The sequence below is a fragment of the Pyrus communis genome, chromosome 7 (genome assembly GCF_963583255.1).
Source record: "Pyrus communis chromosome 7, drPyrComm1.1, whole genome shotgun sequence".
NCBI lineage: Eukaryota > Viridiplantae > Streptophyta > Magnoliopsida > Rosales > Rosaceae > Pyrus > Pyrus communis.
The window spans coordinates 17952098-17970470 of record NC_084809.1 but is presented as its reverse complement, the minus strand read 5'-3'; the positions used below and the strand labels follow the sequence as shown (position 1 = coordinate 17970470).

The 18373-nt window shown below is 39.0% G+C and overlaps 1 protein-coding gene across 1 annotated transcript; it reads right to left on the bottom strand.

The window, feature by feature from the left end:
* Positions 1-1611: 1611 nt before the first annotated feature.
* On the bottom strand, positions 1612-14351 carry LOC137739682 (uncharacterized). Its single transcript, XM_068479344.1, has 11 exons — positions 13843-14351; positions 13324-13392; positions 12570-12662; positions 11511-11629; positions 10644-10839; positions 9755-9930; positions 4142-4271; positions 3399-3559; positions 2771-2862; positions 2543-2639; positions 1612-2160 (listed from the first exon to the last, which is right to left on the bottom strand). Exons 1-11 carry the CDS (start codon positions 14167-14169, stop codon positions 2115-2117), a joined length of 1506 nt encoding a protein of 501 aa, XP_068335445.1. The 5' UTR covers positions 14170-14351; the 3' UTR covers positions 1612-2114.
* Between the last annotated feature and the right edge of the window lie 4022 nt (positions 14352-18373).

Sequence of the window (18373 nt, the reverse complement as noted above, 5' to 3'; positions counted from 1 at the left end):
TTGAAACCCTTTGGAACTTAAGCAAATAAACATATATAATATGATACTTTGCCATATGAATGAGTACTCAAAAGATCAAAATCTTATTGGTTGTCAAAAGTACATAATTTTTCTTTACAAAATGTATTTGGACTGTTTTCGGCATTCATGTGAGCAAACGAGCATGCATTTGACACCCTTTGGAATTTAAGTGAATAAACACATATAATACGCTACTACAACCAACCGAATGAGTACTCAAATGATCAAAAGCTCATTGGGTGTAAAAAAATACATAGTTTTTCTCTTTAGAGTGTATTGGATTGTTTTCGACATTCATGTGATCAAACAATGGTGCGTTTGACACCCTTTGGAACTTAAGCAAAAAACTCATACAATACACGACTAGGTGCATAAGAATGAGTACTCAAAAGATCAAAAGCTTGTTGGGTGTCAAACGTATACAATTTTTCCTTACAAAGTGTATTTGGGTTGTTTTCGGCATCAAACGAGCGTGCGTTTGACACGTTTTGGAACTTAAGAAAATGAATACATATAATATGCTACTTGACCATAAGAATGAGTAGTCAAAAGATCAAAGCTTGTTGGGTGTCAAAAGTACACAATTTTTTTATTTGGAGTGCATTTGGACTGTTTTCGGCATAATTAAACAAGCGTGCATTTATAGGTAGCTGTTGGGATGAGGTCAAAATAAACTTCACCAATAAACTCAGAACACTTAAAAGCCTAATATTTTACCCAAACAGAAAAAAAAATAAATAAATAAAAAAAAAAAAAAAAAAAAATTCACCAATAAACTCAGAACACTTAAAAGCCTAATATTTTACCCAAACAGAAAAAGAAAAAAAAAAAGAAAAAAAAAAACCGTAAAGAATTCCATAAAGAATGATGAATGGATGCAAGAGTAATAAAAGGCTCATAAATACACACCATTAGTGGAGCGTGAATCCGAGCCGACTTTTTTTTACACCCGACGAGTGGCATCATGACCTATACCTCGGGCATTCCAACATATAAGCTTCATTTGTTTCCATAATAAAACATTGATTTTGAAAGTCAATTTGAAACTTATAAAATCTTGTTTCAAATCTTGGAAGAAACACCGGATTACTAAGTTATCCAAGTGCATCTCACCAATCATTTGACTCTCTCCTGTCCTTCTGAATAAAGATAATTCTGTCACATCCGCAACTCAATTAAATATCTTTATCAATCACTTCATCTTTTGGGTATATCTTTCTTGAGACCCTTCGATAAAGGCTTTAGCAGCACTTGCTGCTTCTTGTTTTACAACTTGTCGTTTCAGAACTCCAGTCTTCCACTCATCCAACAAGTCATCCATCCTCCGGTTTGCAACTTCAGCCATTGTTGGTGTTAAACAAGAAAAAGGGGAAGGTTGAACTGCAAAACACACGAGTCTCCACAGTGGCGAGAAAGATAACAGACTAGTCATATGGCTTGGACCCAGGAGGAGTTTCAAAACAAATCCCCTAGGGCAACCACCCCAGAAGCACCCGAGCGTCTAAGCTTGAGATGCCTCGGGGGGAAGAGAATGGGCCAAAGCATTTGTCATAGGTGTGAAATCTGTTAGAACCAAGACACAGAAGCAAAGGAGTGAAAGAAACTAATGAGATTAAGGTAATGACAGAAGCCAGCGATTTCTTCGCATGATTCAGCTACTGATGCTAACTAAATATCAAGTCGTCAGTACTTCCTCACAACCCAATTATACGTTTACAAAAACGTCACCGACTAATAGTAAATACTCTTGACAACCAACAACTATCACAAGAAATTCAATCTGAAATTGAGATATACACTAACAAGAATTTGATGCCCCCTCTAGCCTGCTAGATGATACAAATCAGTTTGTGCTTGCAGCAGGTGATTCTGTATCATTTGACAAATTTTAAACTACAAAATAATGTTGGCTACAGCATAATTCAAGATCTTCACTGCAGCGCTGGCAAGTTAATTTCTGTAAGACAGTGGAATCATTTGACTGCATGGCTCGTCCAATACCCCTTATGGGAGGAAGAAAAAAAAAAAATCTACAGCTGAATTTTAGCCAACATCGAGTGTAAGTTTGGAGTAGACCTCCTAAACACACCAGCCTAGAGGTTGTCTCTCAGCCATTTTAGGGCACCATTTGCAACAGACCTGCGAATTCAACAAACTTTTACGGTCATTGCAGTGCAGATGATGAGTGCTTTAATCACGAGAAGATAAAAACACGTATGACAGAATAATATGCATATGAAGTGCATATGAAGAGACGATTACTCTACACATGAAAACAGAATAGCATCTCAGGAGCTTATACATATATGGAGATGCCACAATTATAAGAGAGTATCTCTAGGAAATTGATAGCAACCACATTTTCGATATCTTTTTTAGACCTTTTACAAATAGATATTGAATTTTCACTCAGTAATAATTAGTGACAGCAGTGAGTAGCATAAATACTCAGTAGGTGAAAGATATGAGTGTGTGCGTGCATGTGTGTGGGAGAGAGAGAGAGAGAGAGAGGGAGGTTTACCCTGCAAAGTCTTTTAACTTCTTCCATGGGTCATCTTGATCATTTCCTTCCTCTGTTTTCTCCCCAACCGTTCCCACCTCAGTTTCCATACTAGTTGCTGCAGAAGCAAAAGCATCAAATTCAAGTCAGATGAATCATAAATCTGTACACTGAACCTGAAACTCTATAAAGTGTTTGCAGCAAGCACAAACAAAGAAAACATCCTCAAATGACAAAGCGATCACTAACTAGCTGGCTGCAATTTAGGGCGAGTGCGTGAACGTCTGGTGGTAGTATTACTCAGTGAAGCAAGCTTTTCCAGCAATTCACGCTCGTTGGAACTATAATTGAAAAAAAAATGTGGGTTAAATCTTAAAAAACGCCCATTCTTTAGAGATTACATCTTTACAAGAAAATAGAAACTTAAAGATCTCTTTGATGTGTATTATTTATGAATCGAGTAATCAAGCATGCCCCCTTCTCTCCAACCATTACTCGTTTCTGTCTTCATGAGTGTGCTACGACAGCACAACACCCATTGAATGATGGTAGCTGACAAGTGACACCCTTCTCAGCAGTGCCGATACACCTTTTACTTTTCCTTCTTACTTTTGAAGTTAGACATTTCATATTGTAAGAAGCTATTATCATGTTCATATTCATGTTTCTTTTAAAAATCTTTTAATCAATTCATGTCTTTTTAACTTTACATGGATGGTCTACCACTAGAAGACGTTACATACTGCCACAAAGCATACACCAAAAGTTTGAAGTCTGCAACAATGCATTGAAGTATGACCATACAGGGAGATGAATTCTTGACACTATCCACTACAGCTACCCAGTACAACGAAACTAAAAAGAGAAAAATGTATACCTGATACGATTTGGTATTGTTACTTTAATTGTAAATATGTGGTCGCCACGTATTGATGATTTGTTCAACTTTGGTACTCCTTTTTTTGCTAAGACAAGAATATCCCCAGGTTGGGTACCTGGTGGGATTTGTAGTGTGGTAATTCCTTCAACTGTATTTACCTGTTTTAGATGCAAGAAATTCAATTGATTGGTCATAAAAAAGATACCGGTGAGCTATAGTGGAAAAAAAAGGAGAAAAAGATAAAACATTCCAGACAAACACGGAAAGCCCTATAAATCTCTGGATTCAAGAAGTTGGTAGAAAATTTAAAATTAAAAATAAAAAATAAAAAAGATAAATCAACAAAACTAGAATTTCAGCTTGTAAAAAGGAAACTGATGGGCATATTGAAAATATGGAATTATTTGGTCTCAAAATGTGTGGATGCAGTAAACCAATGGCTCATCATGTAATAGAAAACTAGTTAACATACACACATCCACGTGTCAGCATACTGAAGAGAGTATTCAAGGAGCATTATGTTTATTGAGATCTAAGCGTCATGCACAAAGTTACAAAAAAAATTTAATGATGCAAGGCATTGAAAACGGTATACTTAACATTTCTACTACTCCAAGGCATTGAAAACGGTGTAAGTTTAGTGAGATACTTTTTTTCCATGGGATAAGATTCTAAAATAACAATTAAATGGAGGTATGAATTTATCTAAAGTTATGCTGAATAAAAATAACAAACTATACCTTAACAACAGCCCCCAATATGGCATCCAGATAGCTGATAGAAACAGTTGAGGAGAGATTTATCCCGTCTCTTTGAATTCCTTCTATTTCTTCAACATCAAGATATACATATAGATCCCCCGGAGGGCCCCTGATGGTATAACAAGATCAGCATTTTTTATTTATTTACAAGGGCTGCACAAACGCACACTCCCACGGCAACAATTTATGACGTTGGCTCTCCTACGTTGAGGAGACCATAGGCTTGGCACCCCTTCAGAGTGCAATGAAGATCAGCAATTGATGCTAACTGTGTATCACAGTATCTCACACACAGACACTCTGAAGCTAAATGCACAAATAACAATTTGTGAATTTGCCAAGTACAAATTTTATTTCACCCAAAAAAGTACTCTCAAGGAGAGGAAGAAACATTTAACGTTCTGCCAGAGTAGCTGGAGCGGAAAATTGAGATGAATGATGGAATCCGGGAGGCTATAATACTTGAGAATATTAAATCCTCAACACACTGGCTAACAAAACTACCACAATTTTCATACAGTACAGAGGTCAACATGATAAGCAGCGAACAAGGGAACAGTTTGAAACAACATAGAAATTAGACACACTACACATGCAAAGTCCATATGACATAAATTGGTGATACAACAACTGGACTAAGAAAAGAAGAAAAGGGAAAAAAACTATACAAATAAGATGAATAGGTCTTCAATGTCTCACTCATCATCACATGACTTTTGTTTTAGATGAGAATCTTCACATGATTTTACTGTTGTAATGCTATTTGTGAGCCTTCTATAAACTTTGTAGTATCTATAGAATCTGGAAACTTCCTCTGTAAGCTTTCCAATTGTATTTCTGAATTAATTAGTTTGTACACTGTGAAGACATATATATAGCCTTTGGCTATTTACAAAGATACCCCTTAACTACCTACCTTATAACAGTTCTAACTAATCACAAACAGTAGCACAGTTAATTACATTTAGAGATAACAGACTATTTTACAGTAACTGAAATGGGTGACTTGTCATTTTCCCTAATACACCCCCTCAAGCTAGAAGGGGAATCAGAACAGATTCCAATGGGAAGCTTGGAGCACAGGAACTGAAATCGACTTTTGGATAAGGACTTGGTGTGAAGATCAGCTAATTGGTCTGCACTGCAAACATACTGAACTTTGAGAAGATTAGCTAGAACCAATTCGCGAATATAGTGGTAATCAATCTCAACATGCTTTGTACGAGCGTGAAAAACAGGATTAGATGCGAGGGAGATGGCTGAGATGTTGTCACACCAAAGTGTAGGCAGTGTAGGGATAGGGAAGTGAAGATCTCTGAGGATTTTGCAAACCCAAGTAAGTTCAGCAGCTGTATGAGCTAAGGAGCGATATTCAGCCTCTGTAGATGACCGTGCAACAGTACTTTGTTTCTTAGCACTCCAGCTAATGAGATTGGAGCCTAAGAACACACAATAGCCACTGGTAGATCTTCTATCAAAAGTGCAGCCAGCCCAATCAGCATCAGAGTATGCTGAAAGATGGGTTGAACCCTTGGTGAACCATAAACCATGGGAAAGAGAACCTTTAAGAAATCGAAGAACTCGTTTAGCTGCCTGAAGATGTTGTTCCCTGGGAGCATGCATGAATTGGCAGATCTGGTTGACAGCAAAAGCGAGATCCGGTCTAGTCCAAGTAAGGTATTGTAATCCCCCAACAATAGAACGATATTCAGTGGGGTTGGACAAGAGAGGCCCACTGTTATCTAATTTTGTGGAACTAAGGGGTGTGCAGCACGGTTTGGCACCCTCCATGTGTGTTTTCTTAAGAAGATCAATTAAGTACTTGGATTGATGAACAAAAATGCCATGGGAGGATCTGTGTACTTCTAAGCCCAAGAAGTAGTGTAAAGGACCAAGATCCTTTACTGGAAACTGAGAACTGAGTTGGGTGATAAACTGTTGACAGATTTGGGAGTGAGGACCGGTTACTAGAATGTCATCAACATACACAAGAACAATAACCAAATGAGGACCATGAAGAACAAACAATGAGGCATCGGATGAAGATTGTTGAAACCCAAGAGAATGAAGAGCTTGAAAAAGTTTATCAAACCAAGCTCGAGGAGCTTGTTTTAGTCCATATAGGGATTTCTTCAACTTACAAACTGAAGTAGGAGAATTGGGATCAACAAACCCGGGAGGTTGTTGCATGTAGACATCCTCCTTTAAGTCACCATGAAGAAAGGCATTGCTTATATCCAATTGATTGAGAAACCAGTTATGTTGGACAGCAAGACTGAGTAAGATCCGAATGGTAACTGGCTTGGCAACTGGACTAAAGGTCTCTTGGAAGTCAATACCTTCTTGTTGATGAAAACCCTTTGCCACTAGTCTGGCCTTAAATCTGTCAATGGTGCCATCAGCCTTTTTCTTAACTCGAAACACCCATTTACATCCAACTATATTTTGGGAAGGATGAGCGGGGACAATGGACCAAGTACCAGTAGAGATCAATGCATTATACTCATCTTGCATTGCAGCTCGCCAATGAGCATGCTTAGAAGCTTGCAGGTATGTACTAGGAACATAATCAGTGTCAACAGGAAGAGGATGCTTAGTTGCTGCATAGGCATGAGGGAGAGATTTATAAAGGCCAGCCTTGGATCTTGTGATCATTGGATGAGAATTAAGAGGAAGAGGAGGAGGAGGATTGGACTGACTTAAGGGTAAGGTGGAGGATTCAGAAACAAAGTCAGAACTGGAAGCAGCAGGGACTGAAATGGGTTGAGAAGAAGAAGGAGGGGGAGAATCGGAGGCAGAAGGAGAAACAGGTGAAGAAGATGGTGCACGGCTAGTAGAGAGATGGGGAATATATTTCTCAAAATAAAGATCCAAAGAGGAAGAGCTTGCTGGTGAGGATGGGTTAGGACAGAAACAGGGAGGCTGCAGGGATTGAAATGGATAAGAACTTTCATCAAAGACAACATGTCTGGAGATGTAAATTCGAGTGGTGAGGGGATCAAGACATCGATAGCCTTTGTGTTGAAGGCTATATCCGAGAAAAATACAACTTTTGCTCTTGGCATCTAATTTGCTGTGAACATATGGTTGGAGCCAAGGAAAGCATTGGCAACCAAACACTTTAAGTTTAGAGTAATCTGGGGGTTGCTTGAATAATAATTCCCATGGTGATGAGGAAATACCAGAGATGGGAAGCCGATTAATAAGATAGATGGCAGTGGAGAAGGCTTCAACCCAAAATACATGAGGAACATGAGAAGCAACTAGCATAGTACGAGCTGTCTCAACAAGATGCCTGTGCTTTCTCTCAGCACAACTATTCTGTTCAGGGGTATGTGGACAGCTAAATTGGTGAAAAATGCCATGTGTACTGAGAAAGGAAGCAAAAGAGGTACTGATGAATTCACCCCCTAAATCTGAGCGCAAAACTTTGATTTTATTTCCAAGTAAATTTTCTACATAAGATTTGAAGACAACAAATGTAGAAAAAACATCTGACTTGGACTTCAAAGGAAAAAACCAGCTATATTTGCTAAAGTCATCAACAATGAGCAAATAGTACTTGAAACCACTGTTTGAGATAACAGACGCTGGACCCCACAGATCACAGTGTAGAAGTTGAAGACTGTGAGTTGTTGTTGAAGAAGAAATTCCAAAAGGAAGCTTATGATTCTTGGCAAGAGCACAATCTGAGCAGAAGAAATCAATAGTAGACTTGCCTTGTAAGGACAGTTTATTAGTAGAAATTACCCTTCTGAAAATAGAGGAGGATGGATGACCCAAGCGTCGGTGCCAAACTTTGACAGGAGCCTTGACACTGAGCAGAGCTGAGGGAGAAGAAAGTGAAGAAGAGCTGGAGCCTTGAAGAGGGTAGAATCCATCTCTAACGGGTCCCCGCAAAAGCATCTTCCCCGAAATACGATCCTTGACAGTGGATCCATAAGGGTCAAGGGTCAATGAACAGTTATTATCTTTGAGAAACTGATAAGCAGACAAGAGATTATGTTTCATGTAGGGAACGTGTAAAACATTCTGCAGCTTAAAGGAAGTATGAGGAGTATGCAAAGCAGATGAACCAATATGATGAATAGAAAGACCTTTACCATCACCAATATACACTTTATCTTCACCAGTATAGGGAGTGGGAGAAGAAATGTTGGCAACATCATTAGTAATGTGAGAAGTCGCACCCGAGTCAATCAACCAAGGCTGAGCTGGTTTGGCAGATTGATTGACATACATAGCAGTGAGTTTAGCTGGAGGAATCCGACCACAGATGTCAGGATTCATTCGATCAAAACAATCAAGAGCCTCATGACTGTTAGAACCACAGATTTGACAGGGAACTTTGAAATGGGAAAAGCCTTGAGGATGACGAGAGCCTTGAAAGTTACGATTTCCACGAGTGTTGGAGTAATTGCCACGGTTCATTTGGAAATTGCGATTGCCTCTGTGAGAGAAGGAATGGCCTCTGTTATGTTTGCCACGATTTGCAGATTTTGATTGTTGCCAGGATGAAGATTGGTGCTGAGCAGCGAACACAGAAGGAGTAGGTAGCAGAGGAGGCTGAGAGTGCACCGAGAAGGCTTGAAAAGGTTCAGTAGCAGAGGATGAACTGATATTTTTGCGGCGAGCCATGGACAGTTCTTTAGTGAGAAGAAGACCATGGAGTTCATCAAGAGAGGTAGAGGACAATCGAAGCATGATTGAGTCAATGAAGGACTCAAAATCATCAGGCAAGCCATGAAGTGTGGCTGCAATTAGGTCGCGATCAGAAACGGAGGCACCAGCAGCTTGCAAGGAGTCTGAGATTTCCTTAATTTCTTGAAGATACTCGGAGATGGAGCGAGAACCTTTCTGAACAGATTGGAGACGCGACCGTAATTGATGAATATGAGCCTCTGAAATTCCACCAAATCTCTGTTCAAGCTTCAACCAGAGTTCGCGAGACGAAGAAACACCCACCGTGAAGGGGATGATTTCCTCAGAGAGTGTGGAATTGAACCAGATCAAGAGATTTTGATCTTTTTCGTACCATTCCTCAAAGGCAGGATTAATGCTGCGATCAGGTAGGAATGGCGATGGACATACATCAGTACCATCAATGATTCCAAGAAGCTTGTAGCGCCGTAGAATTGGGCCAAACAGTGCACGCCATGGCAGATAGTTCGATCGTTTCAGCTTGATCGGCACCATGCTGCCAATGTTATGGATCGTAAGGGAGGTGTAGGAACTCAGAGGACTTGGATTTCCAGAGAAATTAGGGTTTTGAACCGACGGAGAAGACGATTCAGGTGGTGGCGAAGATGATTGCGCCGCCATAGCTTGCAAAGATGTTGATGCAAGAGAGATCGGAGAAGAGAAACTGAAGAATCAGAGGAGAAGAACAGAAAGATCGATCGAGTCGAGGGATCGGAAGGATCGATGCTGTGAATATTGAATATGCACCTTCTATTTGCTTGAAAACGATGAATGACAGAGAACATTCATACTTTTTCTAGTCATATATAACAGATTATCTACTTTACACATAAACAAAGACAGCAACTTGAAAATGCATGGTAAAAAACAAAATGAAATTCAGCCACCTACCCTTTCGGCCCAGCATCTCCCTCTCCAGCAACTCTCAGAATGCTTCCTGTGCTAACACCTGGAGGAACTTTAACTTTAATACTTTTCTTAGCACGGACACGTCCTTCACCAGAGCACTTCCGACAGTATTCAGAAATGACTTCACCATCTCCACTACAATTTGGACATATGGAAACCTAACATGACCAGAAAGATTATTCAAATAATCATGTAACTAGTCTTGCAGGGAATACAGGGTGCCAATACCCGAGTGATGCAATATAAACTTAAATATAAGCCCGTGGTCACAATTAGTTGTGGACTTGAACAATCAGTTCCATATAGTGCTAACACATGAACTTAAAAACAAACCTAACATGTAGCTACATCAATGTATCGTAGATTTATTACATTCATGAACATGTAGAACTCCATGACGCCACAAGCAATCAGTTCCATTTACAAGATCAAGAATTGGCCATGATTTCATTTCTCCCTACCACAGACCGTTCTATGTTTGGCCTTCCTGTGTGCAGAATACCACTGAGTAAACCATACCCTTCCTTGATGTATTGATCACATCCAAATTTACCTCAAAAAGTGTTTTCTTGTCTTATCGCCAGTTGGTGCTATCTAGTGCAAAAACCTTTATCCAGTTCTATTCTAAAATAATACCAATAATCAAGGTACTCTTTAGAGATGCAATCAGTCATTAGAAGAATTTAAACTGGATTCAATGCAAAACTGGACAAATTTCTAACCATAGGCAAATAAGCAGTTAAAACACTAAGTGATAACCCTTGAGAAATCACACTAAATGAATGTTTCTGATTTTTATTTAATATGAAAATGCACAAAATATCAGAGTGCAAAATGAAAAATCAATATAATAGAAACCAGAAGCCCTTACCTGGGAAAACAGGCCAAAAGGTGTCTGCTCTGTTCTCATAACCTGACCCCTCCCACCACAAGTAGAACAAATCCGCATTTTAGAGCCTATTTTACCACCAGTTCCAGTGCAAATTTCACAAGTTTCCAGATGGGAAAGTTCAAATTCTTTTTCCACTCCAAATATAGCCTCAGAAAATTCTAAAGTGATGTCATAACTGAACATATTTGGACCAAAGGTCAACAAAAAACCGTCGATTGTATATTCATTTTGTATTGCAACAATAACTGAACAATGGAAGTAAGAAATTTTCTAACACACTGAAGACAAAATGACCACAAATAGTAGACAAAAATAACATGTTCCAAATAGTAGGTGGTATACATGTGATCAAATAGCAGTGAGGCTCTAATATTCTTTATCATTATACTCGTCAAGTAAAATTGCAGTTATCACATAAGTTTAATAAAAGGACAATAAACACCTGTGCTACTGATTACTGAAGCAACTCAAAGCACATCCTTAAAACCAAAGAAAATAAAATTCCCAGACATTTACACGAAGAGCAAAAGAATTGAGTTAAAATAAGAATCCCTCCATATGATATCATTTTATAATCATAAACCAAGTTCACTGTAAAGAACAAAAGATATCTTATCTCTCCTGATCGAGTTGAATGTGTGTTATAACTAATTAACAATTTATTAGAAAACTTGTTTACTAAGAAGCAAATCGGAGCAGACATAATCAGGCTATACTATTAACCAATATGTATAGAAGGTTGTTATACATATGATTTCTTAAGTATCAAGTGAATATAAGTGTTGTATGTATGAAAAAAATGGTTGTAATCAAAACATATGTATTGTCTGCAACATAATAACTCACCGGATGTCTTCACCCTTTGTAACAGTGCTACGACGGCGTGTTCCAAAAGCAGAATCCATATCAGAGAATCCACCCATACTTGACCCAAAAAAAGTCTCAAATAAATCAAAAGGATTTGTCTGCAAAATAGGAGTAAAAGGTGTGTAGTTTAAATTTTAATAAGCATCTGCAAAAATTAAGTAATTTAAGCTTTAATATATGTTATCGTTAGCAAACGATTACTAAAACATTGCAGAGCTCTATATTTTCTTATACAGGTCTACTCAGATACCTATAATAATGTTAAAAGGAAAAACATCTTTTATCCATGTCAAAGAATAAGAACACAGTTATTTTAAATAAAATTCAACATTCAGCAAAGAACTCAAATTAACAATTGAGGAAACAGCTCTAATTGCAACAGTTTTCCAACAAATAAACATTGTCATGAGAATAGAGGATATTGCATAAAAAAACTGGGATGACAAGTTCTCTCCCATTGATTACAGGTGAAAGGTAAACTAGGCATGTAATTCAGGTGATCAATATATGGTAATAAGATATATACATTCTGCAACCTGTTTAAGAAAATGCAACAACTGAACATAAAATCTCAGCAAGAATATCGACAAATAATCTATGCTCCTCAAATAAATCTGTTATGTAAGGAAAGTTGCAGAGACAGTAGCATACACCTTTTAAATAATACTACTAAATAAAGAATGTTGCAGAGGAAGTAGCATATACCTTTGAATATTAATTAAGGTTAACAAGGAGAAACATATCCTCTAATTTTTGATGAATCTGTGGCAAAGTAGCCTCTCCTTAACTCTAAAATGTGTGTGTGCAAGTGCATGTCTGTTGTTGTTTACTGTGGTTCTTATGACCTGAGTTTCAGAAAGGAGAATGACCAAATGGAGGCCTTGTTGCCCCAGAATATTCCAACAACTGGATACTGCATAGTGTGCAACAATATGATTGATATGCAAGTTTCTACATACATCAAGTGACTGCCATACTTCACATTTATTTATTTATCAGATGAATTAGCAAAAATATATATATGACTGCATCCACTACCGTATAGGCACTTGAACCTCCCCCTACAGCGCTCTTAACTCCAGCTTCACCATATTGATCATATAAAGTTCGCTTCTTATCATCTGATAGCACCTGACAGGGTCGTATTTCAGAATTCAACAGAATATTATAAATGTGAAAAGAAAAAATAAGCAAGATACTGTACTTCATTGGAGACTAAGGAAACAACAAGCATAAACCCCAACATTAAATTATTGCAGACTACAAGAGTTCATACATGTTTCAAACTTAGAACCCTGGAAATGAAGGAAAGCCAAGAAACAAAATTTGACTGCAGTATTGGTGATTTCATTGATAAAGATGGAGGTCATACTTGGACAGATTATGAGCATACGTGTTAATACAAATAACTAAGGTGAGTTTGGATTAATGTTGCCCACTGATTCAGAGTCTAACTTAGATATGCAATATGCTTCTATGGCAGTTCTGTTAACAGTAAATTAAGAACGAGCTTTTAATATTAACAGTAAGAGGAGCAAAACCTCTGAGAAAATAACAATCCATATAGAATATGTAAAAAGATTGGATTGAATTTTGATATTTCTTTTATACTGTAAATACGTTTCTTGTGCCAGTAACCAATGTACGCCAATAAAAGATAATGAACAATGAGTACCACAAGTACAACAGCACAAACTATATAATGTATCATATATTCTAATTTCATTGCTTGCTATGTGAATGTGATGCATGTCTTTAGGATAGATGAGATAAAGAAAAGCATGTCTCATACCTCATATGCAGCACTGATTTCTTTAAACTTTTCGGTTGCTCCTGGTTGCTTGTTGACATCAGGGTGGTACTTGAGAGCATAACAATACATAAGAAGGTCAGAATTACATATATAGTGCTAATTACTCATTCAAAATGGATAAAATACAGTAACTTTAGATACAATCGTAAGTCCCAAAGAAATTGAATCTGATCGTATCTCGTGTAACACAACCATGGCATAAATTGCAGTGGCTTCCTAATGTTTCTAAAGCTTTCTCCTTTTAACATGAAACAAAAGCACTAGCAAGCCATAAATTTTGATAAGTTACTTCGAATTATATCAAAACAAAAGCATGGAATATGTCATCGTTCAATCTAGAAAAATCATACTATAATTTTGCAAATATACCAGTTGTTTGGTTGCTGAAAAAATGCATACATTTGTATAATACCCACACTTGAATGTCGAGGTTTTTACAATTTCCAAAGTAACTTAAACAAATTTACTCCAAAAAAACTAGGGTGTGAAAACAGTTACCTGGCGAGCCAAACGTCTATAAGCGACTTTGATTTCCTTGCTGGTGGCAGATTTGGGAACCCCAAGAGTGGCATAGTAATCGCCAGAAGCAGCATATACTCTCCCAACGCTGCGTTTCGTGCTGAATTTCCATGGAGAAGAAGTGGACGAAGAAGATGACGATGGCGAAGAACTAAGACAGACGTGGGTCCTCAAATGGGTCCCACCCGATACAAACAAAGAAGAAGAGGAAGCGGAGGAGGACGAAGAAGAAGAAGAAGAGGGCGGGAAGAGGAGGTGGGGAGAGGAGGAGGAGGAGGGGAGGAGGGAGAGAGCTGCGGCAGCCATCGGAGGTGGGCGAAATCAGTTGTGGGACGACGGGAACGTGGGTGCCGCAATGTCCATGGCTGACTAGCAAGATCGAATGTTGGTGGGATTGGCAGCGCGTTTGTGTACGAAAGGATATGTGGTGTGACTTCCCCGCGTCAATTTTTTTTTTTTTCTTCCTTTGGAGCAATTCCAGCGTGTGCTCTCCCCCGAGGGACAGGTCCGTGAACACTGGTAGAGAGCTTGAGCAACCAAGCCTAGCATGTGTTGACGATGGAGCTCGAGCGGGCCCGAGAGAGAGGCCCGGCACGAGTTGCCAACCCGAGAGTCCGAAGGCAATGTGACGTGGGCTGATGTCGCCCTGACGTCAGCCACAATATAAAATTAATAAAAATATAAAATATTAATAAAAAAAATTAAAAAATTGTAAAACCCAGGCTTCGAACTCAACGGCTCTCGCCAGAGTTCGTTGCCGAGGTTGATGAACACCCACAGACAAATGGCAGAGATCCAGTCCCTCCTTCGCCGCACCCCACACCGCCTTTGCCCCCACGCACTTGCAATCCTCCTCCTTCCACTGGCGCACCCAGATCGTACGATTTGGGATTTGTTTTTGGAGGAAAGAGGAGAGAGAGAGAGAGTTTGGTTAGGGAGCAAGGAAGATCGGGGCCATTGATGGAGCCTGAGGTGGGTGGGATGGTGAAGATGGAGGAATAGAGGCGGCCGTGGGGTGGTGAAGATGGAGGAAGAGAGGCGAGGAGGGTTTGGGTGCATTGGGGGGGGGGGGGGGACACGGGTTGAAAATTTGGGTGTGGGTTGAAAATCAAGTGAGAGAGAGCTGCTAAGCTTGAAAAAGAAAGAAAAGCGTTGGCACCATGTGAAAAGAAGAAAAACAATAATAATAAAAAATTAAAAAATTAAAAAAATTAAAAAGGCTTTGGAATGGTGCATCAGCACCATGTGAAAATAACAAAGGTTTTGCACCATGTGAAATGAAAAAATTGAAAAAATAAAAATAATTTTTTTAATAGAAAGTGGTACATTGAGACCGATCAAAAATCCTATCTGAAATTACAAATAAAATTATTTTGTATTATTTTAAAAAATAATAATAATATTTTATTGCCTATTACCAGGGTTATTCAAGTGCAACGGTGGAGATGCAAAGGGCAGTTATTGTTCATTAGATGGATTAAATAGTGAATAGCTTGGAAGAGGGTTTCCCATCGTGGAAGTGCTCTTATCTCCCTGTTGCAAAGGAAAATTGAAGAAAAACGTGGAGGAGGTGCACAAACTCAACTACTAGTAACTCTAAAATTTCATTCAGTAGATGCTCTTAAACAGAAATATCCATGTGTTTGATCTCTTCTAAGATCTTATAAACATCCCAACCCTTGAGGTGATCTCATAGAGCGTAACCTGTAAGAAACCCCAAGTTACATCCTTCATCACATTCCTCTATGAGCATATTGATTGAGGTTTTCCTTCTTCGTGCTAGAATATGTTTAGTATAATGGCACAAGTAAGGGCGTCGAATCCACAGGGACTAATTGGACCTTTACAACTACTTGTTTTGCAAGAACTCTATAAGAGAAATAAAACTAATCAACTTAGGCAGATTTGTTGTTGTAACTTGAAAGCACAAGAAAATGAAGTAGACACAAATAAATGAATCAACAACTAATAAAATGAGATAGCACAAATGGAGATGAAGCTAGGGATTCGGTTTCACCATTGCTAAGCCAAGTCCATGCTTGTTGAATCAGATTATACTCATCCATCTACCTATTTCTTGGGTTTGTTTCACTTAGATATGATCAACCATATGATGTGTGGACTTGATCAAATGTTCCTAATCATGAACCTAAGTGTGATGTGCAACTTTGGTCCCTAATCAAGAACATGACACGCACAAGAAACTTTCATAAAACCAAAGGAAACACTCGGCAGGTTGTTTGCAAAGCATTCCCTTCATTCATTCACATATCCACCAAGAGTATGCATGATGTGTGCTTTACTCTTGGCTAAACAACCTGTGGTTAAATCAAATGGTGATCAAACATTAAAATCAACACACAAAGTCACAATTAAATCAGAGAATGAAACAAGAAATAGATGGATCAACTGAGCATTCTGAAATAACTACATGGCAATCTTGCAAGGCTACATCGAATCCCTAGAAAGAAATTAGTTACACTTCATGTTTACAGAATGTTTGATATAAAAATATACAACATGAATGAACATAGAATTAAGGAGAAAGAACCCTTGAAGCAAAACTGATGTCGAAATCCCTTAAGAGTTGCCTTCGGTGTTGGTGTTCCAAGTGTGTTGTAAATGAAGGTGGAGCAGCTAAGGTTGAATGGTTTCTGCAAATGGGAGAGTGTATGGACAGTTTCTGCGAATGGGAGAGTGTATGGAATGGAATGAAGCCGAGAAGAGATTGTGTAGAAATGGAAGGGAATTTGCGGCAAAGGGGAAGTGTTTGTGTTGTGTGTTGTGTTGTGAATGGAATTTCTGTGTTGAATGGAAATATAAGGGAATGGGAGCTCACGGCAATGAGGGAAGATTGGATGTGTTTGTGGTATCTTGTGTATGAAAATGAGATGTGTTTAGGTAATGGGAATGCAAGGGTATTTATAGGAGGAGTGGAGGTGTATATGGCTGTTTGTTTAAGGTGTTTGTGGCTGGTTAATGATGGAAAAACAGCTAGGAAAGCATGTGAAAGCTGGAATTGCATGTGGCAAAGTGTGTATGTGCTGGAATGGTGTGTGTATGCACGGGTTTGGGAAGCTTTCTTGCTGATTTTCTGGCTGCATGATGAAGAGTTAATAAATAATGCATGTAGGTGGCTGCAATGATAAAGAATGAGAGCTGGAAATGAAAGGGAAAGCTGGAAAGACATGTGAAGATGCTGGAATTTCAATGTGAAGTGCACGGCAAGGATTTTCAGGATGGGTCTTTGTGTTGTTTTGCATGCCAAGGGATGTGTGATGAATGATGAAGTTTTGCATGTGCTTAATGATTAAAGGGTGAGAGGATGCAGCTGCAATAATGTAGTGGGAAGGCTGGAAGTTTGAATGGGGAATGCACATGCAAACAGCTAGGAAAAGTTGTGGATTAGGTTAGAAATGTCAAGGTTATGCACGACAAAGGGTGAATGGGAAGAGAAATGGGAGTGCATGTGTGTGAATGTGTGGCTTAATGATTAAGTGAATGAATATGTGGCTGAAATGATGAAGTAGGAAGGTGGAAATGCATGTGGAATGCTGGAAAGGGATTGGGAATGCACGGCATTGAGTTGTTGTTGGTGTGTGAATGCATGTGTTGAATTGGTGGTGCAATGATGAAAGAGTAAGTGCATGTGTGTGTGAATGGTGGTAGCTAGGGTGAATTATGATGAATGCATGTGGAATAAAGATGGAGAAGGTGGTGTAATGATGAAGTGGAATGGCTGAAAATGCAAGGGGGAGTGCAAGGCACGGCAATGGGTGTTTCTTGATGGTTTTGGGGTTATGATGCATGTGCATGCATGTGGCTAAGGGTTGTTGATTGGGCTAGAGGTTTTGCATGGCTCAAAAGATTGTTTGATTGGGCTAGGCCCTTTGTTTTATGTCCAAAGTGCATACAAGGCTTTCAAATTCGTCCAACACTTTGGCTCCAAGCATATGCTATCCATTCCAAGCCCAATTTTGCTCCAAAATGCTCCAAAATGCATCTTTTTGCTTCCTTAGCCATATGAACCTAAAAACACACGAAAATGGCTTAAACTACTAAAACAACTATGAATTAACAACATAGATGCACGAAAAACAAGCTAAGTAAATCGCCTAAATATGCTCCTATCACATATTCTGGTGGATATCTCGAAAGACTGATATTTTAGAGACATATATGTCGATGAGCCACTGAAGGTCCACGATACAAGCATTTTCTGTCTAGTCAACCTCCTGGCAAAGATAAGAGTGGGCACGGGCCAGGCCAGGCCCAAATTTGGAGGGACCGGACCGGACCTACTTAAAAAGGAAACGAGCCGGGTCAGGTCGAGTATTACAAATCTGACCATTAGAACCGCACCTAACCCGAACCGTTACAAACAGGCCGGTTCGAGACAGGTACACGGGTCCTCTATTTTTTTTTTTTTTTTTGTCTTCGGGTTATGATCGCCTCCCGAACTCACTCATCCTCTAGATCTCCGATTCGATATCCGACATCAAGATCCTCA

Coding starts and splice junctions, on each gene's coding strand:
- LOC137739682 (XM_068479344.1), bottom strand. CDS start 14,169: ATGGCTGCCGCAGCTCTCTCCCTCCTCCCCTCCTCCTCCTCCTCTCCC. Junction 10,840..11,510: donor ACAAAGGGTGAAGACATCCG/GTGAGTTATTAT, acceptor AAATATGTTCAG/TTATGACATCACTTTAGAAT. Junction 4,272..9,754: donor GGAGATGCTGGGCCGAAAGG/GTAGGTGGCTGA, acceptor TTATACCATCAG/GGGCCCTCCGGGGGATCTAT.